Source organism: Amphiura filiformis, chromosome 6 (assembly GCF_039555335.1).
Source record: "Amphiura filiformis chromosome 6, Afil_fr2py, whole genome shotgun sequence".
Classification (NCBI taxonomy): Eukaryota; Metazoa; Echinodermata; class Ophiuroidea; order Amphilepidida; family Amphiuridae; genus Amphiura; species Amphiura filiformis.
In genome coordinates, this window is record NC_092633.1 from 9975344 (window position 1) to 9995968 (window position 20625).

At 36.5% G+C, this 20625-nt stretch overlaps 1 protein-coding gene across 1 annotated transcript in view; it reads left to right on the forward strand.

Annotated features, from left to right (window-relative positions):
- Positions 1-1885: 1885 nt before the first annotated feature.
- The window catches only part of LOC140154945 (solute carrier family 35 member F5-like), a 38639-nt gene continuing 19899 nt past the window's right edge, over positions 1886-20625 (forward strand). The window contains exons 1-6 of the mRNA XM_072177607.1: positions 1886-1995; positions 12501-12679; positions 14727-14876; positions 15960-16025; positions 17559-17646; positions 18370-18426. Of these exons, the coding sequence (XP_072033708.1) occupies positions 12575-12679; positions 14727-14876; positions 15960-16025; positions 17559-17646; positions 18370-18426 (466 nt within the window). The 5' untranslated portion in view covers positions 1886-1995; positions 12501-12574. The remainder of the gene's footprint in view (positions 1996-12500; positions 12680-14726; positions 14877-15959; positions 16026-17558; positions 17647-18369; positions 18427-20625) is intronic.

Consider the following 20625-nt stretch of genomic DNA (forward strand, 5'->3'; position numbering starts at 1 on the left):
AGTAAGGGTAGATTTATAAAATAATGCATATGAACGGGTTTCAATAAATAAATAACATGGGAACGGAAAATCACAAGCTAAGCAGCATATATCTATTGGAACAAAATAGATTTATGTAGAAGAAACTGAAAAGAAAGAAAGAATGAAATGAATAAAAAAGAAAAGAAAGGGAAGACAAAAAAGATACGGGTATTATACAGGTTACTAAATGAAACGGGTGCAAAATAAAGAAGGAAAGAAAGAAACTAATCAGGAAACGTAAGAAAAAAAGCTAAAATTAAAAACTAATCAGAAAATATAAGAAAAATGAAGCCAAAATAATGAAAACAGAATTAAATATATTAACATAATTAACGGGAAATCACAAGCTAAGCAGCATAAAAAAGAAGCTAAAAGGGAAACGTAATAAAGAACAGATTTAGAAAATAATGGGAATGCGGTTAGGCCTAAATAAATAAATAACATGGAAACGGAAAATCCCAAGCTAAATAGCAATTTTTAATGGGAACAAACTAGACCCATGTAGAAGAAACTGAAAAGAAAGAAAGAAAGAAGCTAAATGGAAATGCAAGAAGGAACAGGTTTAGAAAAATAAAATTTACCTTTTCAATGATTCTACCTTTTCAGTAATTCCTCCTGTTTTAGTGATCGCTCCCATTTACTCATCTAGCGGGGACCCGCGCGAAGCGCGGGTATCCCGCTAGTATTAAATAAAAGACCATTCACAAACACAAGTAAAGGGGCTGCCTGATGCCAAAGGCACCCCCTTCCGAGGGATAACAATTTTTAGGCCCCTCCCCCCCCCCCCATTTTGCATCAGGCCTCCTTTACAAGTGTTTGTGAATGCTAGTAATAAACTGGTATTAAATAATAGCAAGAATAATAAGTGAGCTGGCATTTTCTTCGGAAGGGGGATCACAAATTTCAAAAAGTCGGCATCAATAAAAATGTGACCCCCCCTGTTTCGGCAACAACAATTTTATGACCACCGACACACCTTAGCCTCTAAACAGGCTAAAATTGTATTGAAATCAGTCTTTTCAATTGTATTGAAATCAGTCTAATAACACTATTTGAGGTACTAGTAATCTTATGACTCGGTACATTTTGGTCATCAAAAATTTTCATGACCCCCCCCCCCATATTTTTCTTTCCAAAAAATACTGCCCCCCCCCAGTATATTTGAGACCCACCTGCACCCCTTCCGAAGAAAATGCCAGTGCATATGCATGATTGAAAGCCATTTGCACTGGTCTGGTTCAAAACTGCAGTCGAGTGATGCCAAATCACCCATATTATAATCATGATATAAATAAGATTTTGTGTTTCCACAACAAACAAACATGAAAATAATTATATTCCACAATTTATGCTATTATACTTCTTTAAAATTATGCTTAAAATTACATTAAACCGGGTACCTAACCATGCTAATTAACCTGTCTTTAATTGTGGCATATATATCCCCATTAATGTCCTCTGTCATTTCGGCTTTTAATTGCATAACATCTACACACTGAAACCCTATGTGGTTTTATACAGGGGCCGAATTGGCGTGTGGCCGAATTGGCGTGTGGCCGAATTGACTGCTATGTGGCCGAATTGGTTTGGGTCCGAATAGACCTGCGACCAAAGCGAATGGTCAATCACAGTGTGGGTCAATCAGGTCAATGTGCTCGTGTGTTATTATTTTCATCCGGTTTACGTCTTCCACAGGTTTTGCAGCTAATATTTTACAAAAGTAAGCTATTTTATCCTTATCTGAGACAAAAATTTTTTTTTAAATTTATATAATCATATATTTTTCTTTGCAAATGGAAATAAATAAAATCTGTTGACAAATTAAAAGAATAAACTTTTATGGGATGTAAATAAATTGAGAAAACAAAATGGAATCCAAGTGCAAATCGTAAGCTTTAATACATCATGACATAATTCGTGTACAGCTGTATTTCTGCAAGAAATAAGTCAGGAATTCTGTTTTCATCGGAGGAGGTGATGTGCTTGAGTTTTTACTTGCTATATTTTGATTTAATGTTGATGTCGTAATTGATAAGTAACATTCCTTCACGCACTTTGGCTACTACAAGTTCAACCAGGACCGCGACACTCCGGAGGACAGCAGAGGACAGAAAAATGTGACTCTCCTGCTAGTCTCCTACACAACCAGTTAATTATGTTTTTGTTCATACCGCATACAGTCTGGCCCGCGCCCGAGACTAGCAGGAGAGTCACATTTTCTGTCCTCACATCGGTATAGGCCGTCTGCACGTTAATTGTACGGAGTGTCGCTTCTCTACCTTTATTTTCTCTGGTTCAACTACCGTACACGGCTGTTCGTTTCAACGCGAAAGTAGATTAGGTTTATCGCGCGTAGTCTTTTTACGCAGTCGTTTAAGAGGTAAAAGATCGCATGATGCGCGCATTTTGCAGCTTTGGAGTGAGACCTTTACCAAGGATTCTCGAGTACTAATATACTATTCTGTCGGTCGGACATCCGGGCTATCTCTAGTCTCGGGCCCAAACTGCATGTGGCTCACGGTTTGTTGTGAACAACAGAAACCGGCTGTGAAGGAGGCTACATAGCGATGTTGCTGGAGTGACCCTCAATTTCGGAAAAAACAACACTCGACCATTGAATTTAATTTTAAATTTGTCAGTATATAAACGGTAAATCAAGTAAGTTTCTTCCACTCTGAAGACTTTAAACGGTTGTTTGATTCCACTGACTATTTGCGATCGAAATTCACATTACACCAATGACAGAAATCATCAACAAAAATCGAATGTTTTCACTCGACCGTGAGTCGCATCATCAACCGGAAGTGACGTGGCACGGACCGACAGAATAGGATAAGCCACTCGTTTGCGCAAATGAAGTCAGTCACACGATCATGCATGTGATGGCATTGCTGTACCCCTGTACGTTAGGGCGGGTCATAAATAGGGAAGGTTTTTATTTCAAATCGGCCATGGCCAAAAGGTGTTCCACTTGACCCCACTTGAAAAAATATGCACTTTAAAAAATAATTGAAGTGGGTCTTCAGACCCCACCACCACCCTTATTCCCCATATACTGAAATATGCACATTTTGTCAGATATTCAAAGAACAGATACATAATGAGAGGACATGTTGCTTCAAAACGTACATTTTATCCACCCAGAAGCACTTTTCAAACACAAATTAATCATCTACTATAGAAAATAGTCTATATACAATACTTTTCTCTGAATTTCATAACACTTTGTATGCTAAGATGTCCAATATTCACCAATATCGCATAGGCCTAAATATTACACATACAAAACTTGGTAACTTCTAATAACATAGCCATGACAAAATTAGGTTGATGTATTATTACCGGACTTGCTTAAAAAGGAATTAAATGAATCTGTAGCTGTTCAAGTTATATGTGACCCATCATGAACAAATTATATTAAGGGCTTTTATTACAGATGATCCCTTGATTTAGACTATTAAGATCATCTTCAGTTATTGGGGACCCCCAATTTTTTTCTGTATCTTATTTTGTTCACGAGCTACGAGACGTACAACATTCGATATATTCGGCTTTTATATTGAAGATGATCCCTTGATTTAGACCATAAAGATCATTTTTCTATATCTTATTCTGTTCACAATATTTGAATTTCAGCTCATTGGGCTATCTAATAGCGGGGAAAGGGCTTTTAAAGACCCCCTACCCCATATAGGTTTATGTGCTACGAGCAGTACAACATTCGATATATTCGGCTTTTATATGAAGATATGAAGATGATCCCTTGATTTAGACCATGAAGATCATCTCCAGTTATTGGGGACCCCCCAATTTTTTGCTATATCTTATTCTGTTCACAATATTTGAATTTCAGCTCATCGGGCTGTATAATAACGACGGAAAGGACTTTCAAAGACTCCCCCCCCATAGGTTTACGTGCTATGAACAAACTATTTTAAGGGCTTTTATTACAGATGATCCCTTGATTTAGACCATGAAGATCATCTTCAGTTATTGGGGGACCCCCCCCCCCCCAATTTTTTTTTTTTTCTTTATCTTATTCTGTTCACAATATTTGAATTTCAGCTCATCGGGCTATCTAATAGCGGGAAAGGGCTTTTAAAGACCCCCTACCCCATATAGATTTACGTGCTATACTACTGAGCATTACAACATTCGATACATTCGCTTTTATATTGAAGATGATCCCAGGTGGTGGCCGCATTGCATTCTCTAAATTCAGTAAATTTTCATCGTCAACCGTGTAATTGAATGGGATTATTTTGAAATTTTAAAACGCTTGAAATATCACAAACAAATAGGCCCATGTTGATAAATAATATAAATACAAGTTAAAACCGTTGGGGTTCGATAATGAACCCCACAAAACTAACCGACTATATTGGAAAATGCCATACGGCCGGGCGGTTTCACAAGTTGCCGGCTCGATCATGTCATCCGCCGCCTGGATGATCCCTTGATTTAGACCATGAAGATCATCTCCAGTTATTGAGGGACCCCCAATTTTTTTCTATATCTTATTCTGTTCACAGTATTTGAATTTCAGCTCATCGGGCTGTATAATAACGACGGAAAGGACTTTCAAAGACTCCCCCCCCCCCCATAGGTTTACGTGCTATGAACAAACTATATTAAGGGCTTTTATTATATTAGTAAAAGCCCTTAATATAGTTTGTTCATGATGGGTCACATAATATAAACAGCTACAGATTCATTTAATTCCTTTGTAAGCAAGTCCGGTAATAATACATCAAGCTAATTTTGCCATGGCTATGTTATTTGAAGTTACCCAGTTTTGTATGTGTAATATTTATGCGATATTGGACATCTTAGCATATAAAGTGTTATGAAATTCAGAGAAAAGTATTGTATATAGACTATTTTCTATAGTAGATGATTAATTTGTGTTTGAAAAGTGCTTCTGGGTGGATAAAATGTACGTTTTGAAGCAACATGTCCTCTCATTATGTATCTGTTCTTTGAATATCTGACAAAATGTGCATATTTCAGTATATAGAGGAATAAGGGTGGTGGTGGGGTCTGAAGACCCACTTCAATTATTTTTTAAAGTGCATATTTCTTCAAGTGGGGTCAAGTGGAACACCTTTTGGCCATGGCCGATTTGAAATAAAAACCTTCCCTATTTATGACCCGCCCTACTGTACGTGTAGGAGTGTATTTTCTGTGGAAGAGTTGCTGCATGTTTACGTCATCGTTTCAAAAAAAATTAAATGGCGAAAAACGGCGAACAATTGGTCGTTTCTTTCCATTACTATCATATTGTGAAAAACCAAGTAGCTAAGGAGTTACCTCAATATGATAAGAAAATATTATAACCGATGACCCTATGATGAGACTGGCTAAATAAGCTGTATTTTTGCCGGAAAGGGTCCGAATAATTGGCAGTCGATGGGCGCCATCTTGGAAAAATAGCTCGAAATAGACTTCCTCGACAGTCGTTCAAGATTGAGGAGATTTTAGCCTGACGATGTTAGACTTGATCAAGACGAACTGTCGTTTGTACCGTAGCGGTCTAAAAATGTGCATATTTCATACATAAAATTAGCTCGAAATTCAATAAAACAAGTAAAATATGGACCTAATGTTCTCTCTACTAGTACTAACATAAAATTTGATGAAAGGGGTATTTCTTTTTTAAAACAAATAAACATACGTTCAAATTATGTTACAATCGTACCTGTACTTGCCGGTCTGGAACTAAGACTATTGCTGCACTTGGATTCCCCAGCAACCGTCAATCAAATACAGGATAAGTCCTTTTGACCAATAAAGCAGTAACGCAGCGCATCATAGCCATTCACAAGTACGTAAGTTTTAGGCTGTGCACTTGGATGCATAGCAACCGGCATAGCAACCGTCACTCAAACTGCCGGCGAAGTGACTTCATTTTTTATACAGGGATTGAATACGAGTGTCACGGCCCTGCCTTTACCATGTTTACCGACCGCAATAGGTTCTTTTTTGTACATTATAATAATGTGTATATTTTCAGGCATGAGAATTTTCAGTTTTAATACTGAATTCAGTTTTTTTTAGTCAAAATTTCCGCGCGCAACTTTATTTAATTTCAGCCTGTTTTTCTTTGTAGGCCCTACTTCTTGCCCGATTTCATGCGCATTTTCAGGTTTTTTTAAAGGAAAGTGCAGTCTCATGCCTCTTAGGCCTACTTCATTGCAAACAAAAAAATCATTGAAAACATAATGTAGGCTTATGATAAAAACTTTTCACCCAACCCGCCCCTTGCAGATGTTATCGCTGCTTGCGAAATCTGCCCCCCCCCCTCCCCATTCGTTTAGGCCGAGGCATATACTTTTTTGAAAAAGGATGCGAAAATCCAATAGGCTATTTATGTGAGTCAACTGTCATTTTGCTCTTTAGGCCTCAAAATAGTAGGCCCCTAGACTTCGATTTGCATGAGCACTTAATTGAGCATGCAGTTGAGGTGGCGGGGTAGGGGTAGAAAAAGGGTAGGTATAGGCTCTTACTATTATTTTTACTATTGTGGATGCTTGTGGCTTGTTCGTACAAATCCAGTGACTATATTGACCATGCGTTTATAATTCTGAATTTCTGATATTCCTATGAGAATGCATGGGTCATTAATTAGGCCTATTTTTAGCCAACTATGGCTGGTCCATATAATTTTTTGGAGTTTATTTTATGCAATACTTGCACAGGCCTAATAGATATTGTACTTGTATATCAACTTACTGAAGGCATCCCCTTTTTAGAGCTATTACCATCCCTCCCTCCCCGCGGGTTGAGGTGATTTTTAGCATAGTATAGGCCTAATGGTCATTCAAGGAGGGGAAGTTATGCTGCATGTCGTCATTCATGAAAATGTAGGCCTACACATGTTGCTATAATTATAATACCGATCGTAGGCCTAAACCCGTTGATGTTGAATAGAATAAATAAATGTTGTTTCCTTTTATTTTTATTTTTTATTAAATCGTGTTTTATTTTTATTTGTTTATCATCATACAGTAAGTATTAGGCCCTAGGCCTAGCCCGAGGCCTAGTAATAATGCTATTATACAATTTCATCAAGTTTAGTCAAGTCATTTTAAGCAGGGCGTGAAAATAAAACAGGAAATATTTACTCTTCAAGAACTTTAAAAATAAATAATTGACTTTTATTTTTTATTGATTTTGTTGAAATATTATTCTTTCAAAAACAATAGCACTTCGTTCCTATCTAATACCGGTACATATAATAGGCTTAAGCAGAGAATAGAAAACAGGGGAATAGGGCCGGATAGGGCCTAATTGTTTATTAATTATTATCATCATCCCCATTATCGTTATTGTTATTATTGTTATTGTTGTATGTAATTGAAATTTCTATTGTTATTGCATTTATTATTATTATTATTATTGTTGTTGTTGTTGTTGTTGTTGTTGTTGTTGTTGTTGTTGTTGTTGTTGCCTTATTGTTATTTTTTTAGTGTTATGGCATGGGCCGTCGACTTTGCCTGAAAGTAGGCCTATTGTCGCCGCTGCAAGTCATTGCGCTGACCATGGCGGACCATCATCTGCAGTGGTCGGGCGGGGCATTGACGTGAGCGCTGTTTTAGACCCTATTAAAATCATCATATTTGACTGAAATGTAGGCCTACAGCTGTATTATTAATTTTTCATGACAATATTTTCAATGGTAATTCTTTGCGGTAGCATATTTATAGTAGTTTATGTACACCTAGGATCTATGACCAAAAATGTGTGATAATTCATGGATGAAAATCACGGATTTTTGACACTTCCTTAAAAAAAATCTGATAATCTTGCATTTGATATTTAAATGGATTTTGAAAAAGCAATGGATGTTTTTTTGAATAATCATTTATAACCTATATAGCAGCATTTTACTCAAATATGTACTTTTTTCACGTGAAAATGTGGTATTTTTACCCCAAAACATTAAAAAATCAAAAAAAATACGTAGTAGGAAATCACCGATAATTACAAAATTATTTTAGATTTTAGCTTTAAATTCATTATTTTCCAATTTGTACATGGATTTGTGAATTATTTTATCGAAAGAATCAGCGGTAAAGACACAAAAACATTTTTATAGCCCCAGATGAAATTCCGCCATCTCGGAGAATTTCATTTTTTGATTTCGAATTATGCTGGCAAAACACCGCTGACTAGTGCGTGCGTAGAAACCTAGTTTCTATGGACGAACAGCCGTGCGTATGACATGTATGACGGGCGATCCTGACTTTTAGACCACCAGAGCTATATTATTGCAAATTTATCATATTAAACTTTTGCAACAAGGTTAAACATGTTCTCAACTGTACAAACATACCTTTCCATCGAACAAGCTTTATTTTGTTCCAAAATTCATGTTTTTATAGCTATTTTTGACGTAAAAGAGCTGGTTTAAAACCGGTGATGCCAGCTCCGAAGTTTTCGCATAGCACAAGCGCTTGATGTACGCTCGTTTTGACGGTAATTTACGCTAGTGTGTCATGCATTTTCAATCGCGTTTGACATCGCTTTTACTGCGTGATTTAATTCTGCATTTACATTGTTTATTCAAAATGGCGAATTTCTCGAAAAAACGTGATACATTTTACCCGAAATTTCCCTCATTACTCAAAGCCCTGCCCGTTTTCACAATATTTTAGCTTCTTGGATATCATCGGAAACATAGATTAGTAATATTAGGTAGGTCACTGTATTTTTAAAGATTTTTTTAGATGATTTTTACGATGAACAAATTGACGTTTTAAGCTTCTTTTCAAAAATTGGTTTTAGCTTGTTAAAAAACGGGTAAAAATCGTTTTTAGCTTGTTGGATATTTTTGCTAAATAGTTTAAAGCTTGACTCGTTAGTAGCCATGGTCACATTTTAACATGTGAGGGCGGGCTTCATTAAGCTTCATGTGCACCAAGATCCTGCCTTAACTGTGTAATCCAATAGGAAAATGAAGAAAATTTGGATTTTGACCCTCAAAACTCCAACCTAGCATGATTTTTAGAAAAAATGCATATCTGTGGAATACTACTTACTATCAAGTAGTGAAAGCCACATTTCATGAAACATTAGCACATTTTTGTAAAATGGCCCTGCGTGCTAAAAAATTTGGCCCTAAAATACATACACACATGTTAAGACATAGGAAGCCATTGATAATGCTGGGACACACAATTTGGGACATTCAGGCGAGCTACTTTTCCTCATAACATTGCCAATTGTAGGCCTACATACATGATTGACCCCTCATTTTTTAAGTTAAATGATTCTCTTTTTAATGAAAGCAATTTTAGATGAATTTATTAAATTTCAAAATTTTATGAACATGCCTATCCTTAGATGAAACTTTAGTTTAAGCTTGTTAGAATATTAAACATTGATGAAATAGTAATATTTTAGCCCTATATAGCGCTGGTGGTCTAAAAGTCAGGATCGCCAGTGATGACGGTACTCATTAGTTCACCACGTAAACTATAGCCAAAATAACAATTTCTCGATCATGAGAGGATGTACCTTCTGCGTCAGCGTACTTTTCATAGAATAGCACGATCGTGCGACCTGTATGACTGAACCTTGACCTTGCCTAGCAACTAGTCCGAATAATCAGACCCAGAACAAATTATTAATTTCTGACATTATCGTACTGGGTCTGAACAGTTTTCATTCAAATCTTGATGGCAAATTGGACAATAGAAGCACATGGTGCTACTTCACAGTTTTTAATCCCTATTCATGTTGTGTGAATCACTGATTTAGTCTCTATTGTGGACCATCCTTTTGATACTTGAGTATTTGGACAAGCGGAACAGGTTTGCCAGGCCCCTTTGTCTACCTCTCTGTTTGTAAACAAACGAGGAGGTCGAAATCGCCCTCCTCGCCGAATCACGAAAGTCAGCGTAATAGTACGGCACTACCTACATGTAGCAACGACCGTGTGATTGGTCAATTCTCAAAAGCTGTGTTTCAGTTGCGCCGTAAGCGCCGGTATTTGCGTAGTACGCTCGGCGCAAATAACTGTGCGTACCCAAGTTGGCTCTCATGATCGAGAATTTAATATTTTGGCTATAGTTGTATGGCTCAAAATTCGGACTGCTCACCAATGGACAGATAGTATCAGTTACCAGTTTGTGAATGAGGACATCGTATAAGTTCCTTTTGTACTACGTACTCTATGTCATGTACTTATTTAGTACTACACTCTACAGTCATTACAGTCATGTCTCATCAGACTCATAAATGACATTTTTAAATCACACAGTGACAGTAGTACGGTATCATCAATCATGGCTGTTTCATGATTTATCGACTATCAATGCATATGGCGCCGTAGATAACAAGTCTCTTTGTCGGAGGACGGAGCTGCGGAGAATGCCCTGTACCTGTACAAACATAGAAATTGCCGCATTCAATCCTGTTCTGTTAAATATTGAAGATTTCCAAATTCCAATGGTTCCAAATTAATGGAACTGGGTACCACATTTTAGGCTAGCATAATGAAAGAAAGTTGATCTCCTGTTTCCAGCCCTCAAATTAAATAAACCAGCCGCACCCACGGTATATAGGTATGCCAGGCAAACCTTAGTTAACACATTTGCTAGTCAGCGAAATTCGCCTAGACCAGGGACCAAACACAATATATATTTACATAGAAATTTCAATTTTTTTCAAGAACAGGTCGGTCAAGGAAACCTACATAAATATGTTTTCTATACTTCACTTGACCAAAATATATGATTTTTTATGGTGATGAGACACTCACACATGGAATTTTAGAGGGATGTTGATAGCAGTTCCATTAAAAAAAGCTGTTATCATCATGAGACTAAGATCTAGAAACACCCCCGTAATGCTGTTTTGGGGAATTTTGCTAGCAGAATCTTTTTGATGAAAGTCGATCTTTGAAAAGATGTAACTTTGCCACGGAAAGTGCTATGACAAAAAGGTTTTCAGTTTTGGCTTTCTTTACTCAAGGGCTTTAATTTGATATATAAAATGATGCAGTTTGATGACAAATTTAAATTCACCTGGCATACCTACGGTATATGCATTACAATATTTGACTATTTCCTTCCATTTTCCTGATGAGATTTTAAAGATTTTTAATGTAAATATTATTGTCAATAACAAATTACGTGAATGCAAACTTGATGACACTGTTAGAATGTTCACATTGCTTATTATAGAGGGAGACGTTCAACTCAAAAGTTGCGACCACAGTAAATGGCTTTAACTGTGAAATCACCATAGGGAAATACAAAATTTTGAAATTTAGACACCAGAAACTTGGAGACGTACATGTAGTCTAAAAAGTGCTGGTACTTTATCCTTGATACAGAAGTCAACATGCAGTGAAAGTTAGATTTCATCAAATAAAATCGCCTTTGTGTAAAACGGATCGCCGTGGTGAAAATGATGCATTAATTGCAGTTTTGTACAGTAAGTCATTGTAAGGCAATGTCAATGATGGCTGCAGAAAAATGCAGAATTTAAAAACAGATATTTGCCCATAACTTCGCTGATTTTTGAGCTACATTGTACATGTACATGTACAGACATGGTTGACCCCTCACTTTGTAAGTTAAATAATCACCTTTTAAAACAAAATAATTTCCATGTGAAATATCCTACTTTGTGATTTTGTGATCATGCCTAACACTGTACGATAGTTTAGAAAGTTGTACTTTTGCTCTTGTGTCTTACAGTTGTCGACACGTCCCGCTGTCGAAAGAATTCTCATTGACTGGTTGACCCCGGAAGTTGTTCTCAAAGTGGGAGTGGTTAAATATGAAAGGTCAATAACTCGTTTACTGATTGGTTCATTGGTCTATATGTTGCTAATATATTCATTTATGCACGATGCAGGTTTAGAAAATAATAAAAATATTTATTTTATTTCATGGAAAGTAGATTGAGTAAGCTTATGACTTGAATCATAAGGGTCACGACGAGCCGCAAGAGTTTTTATTGAGCTCAGATTTTTTCGCTAGTTTTTTACTCATTTTTGCTTATAAAATCCTCTCAAGCCTCCTCGTATTTTGTCTTCAAACATCTCTGGACTGTTTTGGAGTAATTTTGAGTTTGGATGATCATCAAGAATGAGTGATTTTTCAGATAACATTTTCGTCGTACCCACTGGTGACCATGTCAAGATCAAGATACGGCGATCCAAGGTGTCGAATTCGGCACCAACATCAGGTCCTTTGACAATGGATAACAGTAGTGCAGTGAGCGTTGGGAGTGATTCTAGTGATGCTTCTGCTTCAGCCGCATGAATGAAGAAGAAATATCGTGTGTTGAGAGATGGCTGTATTAATTTGTTTTTATGGTCAATATGAGTTTGTTTCAAATGCATTAATAAAACCATGTGATTTGTGCTTGATAAAATTTTCTAACATAAAAGGCATAATGTTGTGATTGCCGGAGTGTCCTGAGACATCCTTTAATGTTATGTATTGTTGTTGTTTGTGATACAGGTAGAGGTAGAGTGACCAGATATTGTCATCATGTGTTTACTGAACTGAATGAAGTGCAGCAGATAGCAAGCAACATGAGTATCATAAGTGGTTTAAGTCGTAGAAAGAGGCTTGCTTTGGGCATAGTGGTGCTCTTGCTGGTAGACATTATATGGGTAGCCTCATCAGAATTAACAAGGGTGAGTAATAAACTTTCTAGTCTTGCCAGCAACTTCAGTCTTTATCATAAACATAATGACATCTACGGACCTGAAGTCTTGCAGCGGTACATAGGGATGCATTGTACGTTTAAGAAATCCAAACTTCAAGCATCAAGAAATATACCTTGCATTTGTCAGTTTTACCTCAGAGATGTTGTAGACCCTCTCTACACAGTGCAGAAACATCACAAGGAGAATGCTGCTCAATATGATAAATCCAAATCATGAAAATAAAGCAATTTTGCAGAGCAATATCTTGACCACTTTTGCACTAAGTAAATTACTCCATGAAGATTGCAGGTTTTGCCAACTCGGGGAATGTTGAACCCACCCAAAAGATGAGATCAATGTAGATCAATTATCTCAACTTTGGTATGTTATGTTAGTATAGTACAATGGGATTAAAATCATCCATGTACGCCCAAACTCTGGTACAATGGGATTAAAATCATCCTTGCAGGCCAAAACTGTCCTTGAGAGAGTTCCTCGGCTACATCTTTTTGGAGCCCAAAATGAGCCCACATATTGTGATGTTTCTTATTTGTGGAATAGATATCAATAGAGTGCACTGTAACCATAGAGTCTATGGTTACAGTTACTGGAACTACAAACTTTCAAGACTTGTTACATAGAAAGAAACCTACATGTACATGTAGAAGTGTATTTATAATTTGTTGCTGTTCTTGCATACCGGCACATGTCCCATTTCTGGCAAAATGAGTTGCATTTCTTCTAAGAATGAAACTCTAAATATTCTCTAAAAAAATTTGAGTCAAAAAGGTAATTGGTTATAAAATAAATGAGATACAATACTAATTTGTGTGATACATACCATGGTTTTTAGTTACATACTACCTGCATGAAAACTTTGTGTAACTATGGTTGCCTATCCGGCATATCTTGGCATAATTATGCTGTAGAGGATTTTCCTTTTTTTAGTTCTGTCATATCAGCCCTTTTAATTACAATTACTATTACTGTACTCCTAATTAATGATTGCAATATATTATATTATTAATGTTCTTTAACAATGATTTTGACATTTCATTTCAGTGTTCTCCAGTGAGCCTTCTCATGTTTTTGTATTTTTGGGGTATCAATGTGCATATTTTAGCCTCAAAAATTGTGTATTTCAAGCATGCCTTAGAAGTTAAATAGTGCTAGGAACAGGGCGGGAACCGGGGTGAACATAAATAATCAAATAGCTATTCTAGACCCTTAACATGCTTAAAGAAAGTGTAAAAATAATGCACGAAATGGTTTCAATTGGGCCTTCATTTTGCAACATTTTCAAACTCCCCTGTGTTATTAATACACAGTGTGTACATGTAGGCCTATGGATAAACAAATTCCCCTTTTCGCTTCTGCTTTGTACACTCACTAAAAGCAATAATTTATACAATAATAGTGAAAACTTATCCACGAATGGCTTCAATTTGGGCCTTCATTTAACCCATTTTCGTATTTTTCAAACTAAAATTGTACACAATAATATTTGTGCCAGAATGATCCACCAAATGGCTTCAATTGGGCTTTCAGGTTGCAAACGTTTCTCACTTCTGAAGGGGGGGGGCACATCCCCCTCAGACACCCCCCTGCTTTCTACTTTGGACACCCGACACTTAATGTTTACAGTAATAATTTATACAGTTAATAATAGTGAGAACTTGTCCACGAATGGCTTTAATAGCTTCATTTCACCAATTTTCGGCTTTTTCAAACTCAAATTGTACACAATAATAGTACAAAATAGCCCATCAAATGGTTTCAATTCGGCCTTCATTTTGCAAAAGTTTCTCACTTCTGAGGGGGGCACATCCCTCCTCAGACACCCCCCTGCGTCGTGCAAGCGTGACGCGATGGCTGCTTCTCAATTTTTTACATCACCCTGACTGGCCCCCCCCCACTTTCAAAATTGTTCCGACGCCCCTGGCTAGGAACGTTGTACAAGCTCAAGTGCAGATGTTTTTTCAAAACCTTAATACCGTATTTATCATAATATTAGTGCCTATATTTCTTTCTCTAGTATATTTTCAAAGACATTGGGTACAGTAAGCCTTTCTTCACTACATATCTGAAGACATCCATGTTTATGCTCTATCTGCTGGGTTTCATTTTCTGGAAACCATGGCGACGGCAGTGTTCTGATTGCACATCAATCAAAACCACCAGTCTGGTAAGTTTGCTCATTTGATGGCAATAAGGGCACTTAATACCTGGAATATGTGTTCCTTACTGGGTCTATACTTTGTTCGGCTTATAATTGGCGAAAATTATTTGTTTTTTGTTACTGTTCACATCAATAAAGTCAACTTACGCACGTGTAAATGCACATAAGCATGTTCTGGTCGTGCATTATACAAAGTGGAAAAAGCAGACGGTGCTGCACCCAAACTGTGCACACCATTTCAATGATTCTACAAGTATATCATCAATCCATGTTGTCATATGAGTCTTCGCCAAATCTCCAATTATAAGCCAAACAAAGTATAGAATTCTTTTGTTCATGGTATGGGTGATTCCTGGGTGATAATAATCCAAACAATTGCTTTTTATGCACAGACTAGTACAAGGAATCTTGGCGCATTCCTCTTCCATATTTTTGCCTGTATCCTGAACCTGCTTAGTCATTCTGATGGGGCACCAAAAGCCACATAATGGAGAAATATTTTTGTGGTTGGTTGGGAAATTGACATCAACTTCCATTCTTTGCATCACAATTTCATCTGAAATCATTTTTGGAGGGGTCACTCTGCCCCCGCTCCACACCCCACTGCTTGTTATGCCTCTGGTGTCAGGAATTTCATTCAGAGCTCAAAGGCTAATAAGAAAGTTTGAATGTTGTTGCCTTGAACTACATTTCTATAGATGTTATCAAAACTCCTGCAAAAAGCAAAACTAGTGTTCGGAACTCGGTCCTCAAATGTTAATCATAAATGGCCAACAGACATTTAACAGTGAACATAATGCTATTGTTTTAAAATTCCTGGTTGATATTTTGTTTTGTTACTTGTAACATTATTAGTGACATATTTCCAATTTGTTTATGAAAAGACAGGGTCACACAAAAAAGTTTTTTTCTTGAAAAATTAAAATAGGACAAAAGCAAATTTGTAAGAATCAAATGATTCTGGCAAAACTCTTGTTTCTGGAGTGTGTGATGAAATGTTATGTTCCATTGGATGCAGGGATGATGATCTGAGCCAGTACTAACTTTAGTACTAAAAAATGTATTTCTATATTTTGTGAATCATTACAGAAAGTAGATGTACAAAGTGGAAGTGAAGAAGAAGAGATTCTGCAAGGAAAAGATGATCAAACTATGGTAATTATAAAGACATTTTATTGTTTGCATAATGATAATCATATTACAGTACTTTATCCTTGCAGGAATAGGAGGGAACCCCAAAGAGTCATTTTGTTAGCTTACAAAAATGTGGATCCCAAAGACAAATAGTAAATATTGAAGGTTTTTTAGATATTATGCTTCACATTTTTACAAACTCAATAAAAAAATATCAGATGTTTTGCTAACTTTTGTCTACCAAGTATCAGAATTAGACACACAAATAAACATCTGTTTTGAGGTCAAGAGGCCATGTGTGTGATAGGGGGGGGGATATTTTGACCAAGGCCTGAGGAAAAATACCTCTGCTGAAAACATAAGAAACAAAATGATTTTTGTGTATCTTTTGTTCACTAGCTGTTAATTTGAGACCAGTCTGTCCTATGTTTAATACTCAATACACAAATACAGATTATGTGCGCTTGTTTGTGCATTGAGGAAAGGTACATTTTACACATGCGGGTCACTGATGTACACATGTAATTGGAACGACTTACATACTCTTAAGGGAATTGTTTTCTCACAATGACCGGTATTGGCATACCATAGTATTCCATCTACAAGCATATGCAGACATGGCAATTAGTACATATTTAATACAGTAACACATGAAAAATACGGTGGTACGGTCAACTTTCAAAATACGGTTTTTGATCATCTTGACCAACATAATAATGAGCCATGCCTCAAAAAGATAAATGGCTACAGTAATAGACTACTGATCTCAACTGACATCGTTTGACCTATTTAATTGCATGGCAATTGCTGTCATTTGATTGGCTGATATTTTGTAAACAATGTATCAAAATGGCCTTGTCGACCAATTGGCATGCTTGTCAAAAAAGTACTTTGGTATTTTAGATGTGAGCGCTATTCACACTTGCAACAAAGCACTCATGGTGTTTGTTTATGAATATTTGTGTGCGACACCAAAAATGTAATTAATGGCATCTAAAGATGGGAAGAAATCTGTTGTTGGATGTTGTTGGAAATCTGTTGTTGGATGAATTCACTGCGAAATGGAGTTTTATTGTGAAGAATAGGAAAGATATTCACAGCGCAAGATGCACAACATGTGATTTGTAGAAAAGGTACAAATTTACAAAAATACAGTTTTGGGGTGCAAAATACAGTATTTTAGTCGTCTGAGTATGGAAAAGTTGGCATGTCTGATGAAGTGATATATGCCTAAAAAATGAGGATTTTTTTTTTTTTACTTAAGAGACAGAAGGCAGACACCATCCACAAAACATTATGTGGAGTTTGAGCAACTATGTTACTGATACAGGCGTCTGTATAAACAACAGCTATTTTTATAGGGCTAATTTACTGTAAAGTTTTTGTGGAGGGAGTCTGCCTTTTGTCTGGAAAATACAAGATGATATGAAGAAAAGTTAGTCATAAATTGAAAGAATAGAAAATACTTTCCGTAAGAATTATCAATGAGATGAGAGTTTCAAGAATTTTTGATAGCATAGTAACTGATTGTATTTTGTTGTATTTTCATTGCAGAGTGAGCCATTATATGTACCAGTCAAGTTCAATGAGAGCGACAAGGAAAGTAGTAGAAGTAGCAGTTTTAGTGAGCCTAATGATTCCAGTGAGTATAAACCATAGAAAAAATGTTTATCCGTAGTAAGCCTCATCATCCGCACTGCACTATTTTTTTTTGTACGCCATATGTGTACACTCATTGTGTAGAAATCGATGGGTTTGCTTTGGGAAATGTTGACAAAAGCAAAATTTGCAACTTTTGAATCTGTACCTTCTATCACTTTTTCAACAACTCTTCCTATACCTTTGTACAGGAGCCAAACGTTGTTAATCAGTGATGAATTCACACTTTTCCAATCCAATGTGTGTGAGTAAAATTTGTCATGTCTGGAACTTGGTTTACATGTTGGAGAGATAGCGGCTCAACATTGCCGTTTTATTTTGTAGTTTCATTGCTGATTTCAACAGAAATCACTGATCTTCTTAGTAGGCCTAAGGTTGAGTGGCAACGACTAACAGACATTCCTCATGAAACAATCATGTGAATAGACGATCTTTAGCTTGTTTTCTTTGTTGAAAGGAATTCAATCATGTTTCACCGTTGTTCATCACCGTTTCACAACGGTGAAACATGATTGAATCTCTAAATCATTATCAACTTTCACAATAACATTTTGCTATCATTAAGTGTTTTTTGTTTTTCCCAAAGAAAACAATTACATGATACATAATTTTAGTGTTAAAATTGACACAAAATGGTTTATTTTGGTTGTGGTTGCATTTACATTGATTGTTCTAATCACTGTGTTACATTGTGATTTTATTTCAGATGCAAAGAACAACCGAGTACGTTTCAGCAATTTAATGGAAGTGAGACATTTATCTGGTAAGATGATTAGTAAAAGCAATTAAACAAAAAAACATTTTGTTGTTATAAACACACAAGAGTGCACCTGGGTATGTTATACCAATTGAAATATTGATTGTTGCGCTGAGAGGCTGCACTCATTCTGTGCTCTGTGAATTATCATCTTTTTAACAGGCACAAGGCTCAAATCTGACAAATTTTTTGCCATCATCTTGTCTGTTTAACATCATATACACTGCTGAACCAAATTTTTTGATATGATTCTGCCAGAATTTTCCACAATTTGAGGATTTTGTTGCTGGATTTGACTGTCTTATGTGTACAGAAGTATTAGGATCTCTACTTGCAGTTCAACATGCATGTAGTTATTTTTGGAATATTGACTTCTACAGTTTATTTCTTGACTGCTAATCACGTTGTTATGATGGAGGTGCCAACTCAAGTACCCACTTATTCCAGGGATTGTTTACTACAGATAAATGAAACTGTGAAACTGGACAAGAGGTTGAATCACCTTCCAAGTGGTGTCTTTCAGACCCTTTGCTCAATGGATTTGTTAAGTGTGAAGCCAACCAGAAGGGATAAAAAAGGGGGGACTGCTCTATAATCCGACGCTTCTATAATCCGAAGGTTCTTTATTCCGAAGGTTCGCTAGTCCGAACATGCGTTCATAGCATTCGCTAGTCCGAATTTTAAAAGAGGTTCTTTAGTCCGAAAAAAAATTAAAAAGAGGTTCTTTATTCCGACGCTTCTTTATATCGAAGGTTCTATAGTCCGAATGTTAAAAAAGGTTCCCTAATCCGAATATTAAAAGAGGTCCTTTAATCCAAATTTTAAAAACGGTTCTCTAGTCCGAATATGAAAATAGGCTCTATAGTCCGAATTTTATAAAGGGTTCTATAGTCCGAATATGGAAATAGGCTCTATAGTCCGAATTTTAAAAAGCTTCTATAGTCCGAAATTGCAAAACGGTTCTATAGTCCAAACAGATACCGTGTTCTTTAGTCCGAATTGGTAAACGGGTTCTATAGTCCGAATTTTATTTTCATCATTTGTTTCAGTGTCAAATCATCAATTGTTAAATACATATCCGATGAAGTTCAACATGGTTGCTTTTTCTGGATATTTTCCGTAGCATACATTGACGTTTATCTTTATTCTGGTGGTATTTTTATCTGTTATTCATTCCGTTATAATATTATATACTAGTAAGAGACTCAACACTCTACGGTGTATTTGAGCTCTAGTTTTAATAGCGCTATCCTGCGATGCATGTAAATGCTGCGGCTTTTGTCTAAAACAAATTTGTTTACAGAATAGTATGATTTTATCTTGCGATTTGAAGGGGGTGTAACATATCCTGGCTGGCTTTTATCAAGGATGCGAGCGGGTAACATGCATGCAATTGGCAGTGATGGCGGCTGGCCCTGGGATTGCTTGTCCCTTTTTTGTGTTCGTTTTTCATTCTGTCTTTCGTTGTTTTTTCTTTCTTTCGTATACCTTTTTCCGAATCGTTCTTTTGTTCGTCGTTTAGTTTGTTCTTTAACTCATTTGTTCATTGTTTCATTCTTGATTTCGTTCGATATTTTTTAATTCCCTTTCCCATTTTGTTTGTTTGTTCCCCGGTCCCCGCACTCCGTGCATCCGCGGGTATTCATGCTTGTCGGTGAACTTTAAAACACCCCTTTTGCATCTCATTTCACGAAGTTTTTAGGGAAAACACCCCTTTTTTAGCGATTTCGCAATTATTTGCCCTTCGACAATACCCCTATTTTCGTTAAAACGCGAATGATATTTCTAATATACTCTTTTCTGGCAGAAACGCGTCGGCTGCTCGATGGAAATACCCTTTTTTTTTTTTTTTTTCGCGAACACGTGGTTTGAAAAAACACCCTTTTTGTGTGTTTCATGAATCGCGTTTCTTCATCTGAATACACCCCTTATTTCGCTAAATTTTCGACGAGCATGAATACCATGGATGCACGGATTATGGGACCGGGTTTGTTCTGTATTCAAAATGTAGTATACGTTAATGTTATAAAAATTCGGACTATAGAACCTTTTTACCAATTCGGACTAAAGAACACGGTATCCGTTTGGACTATAGAACCGCTTTTGCAATTTCGGACTATAGAACCCTTTTTAAATTCGGACTATAGATCTTATTTTCATATTCGGACTATAGAACCCTTTTTAAAATTCGGACTATAGAGCCTA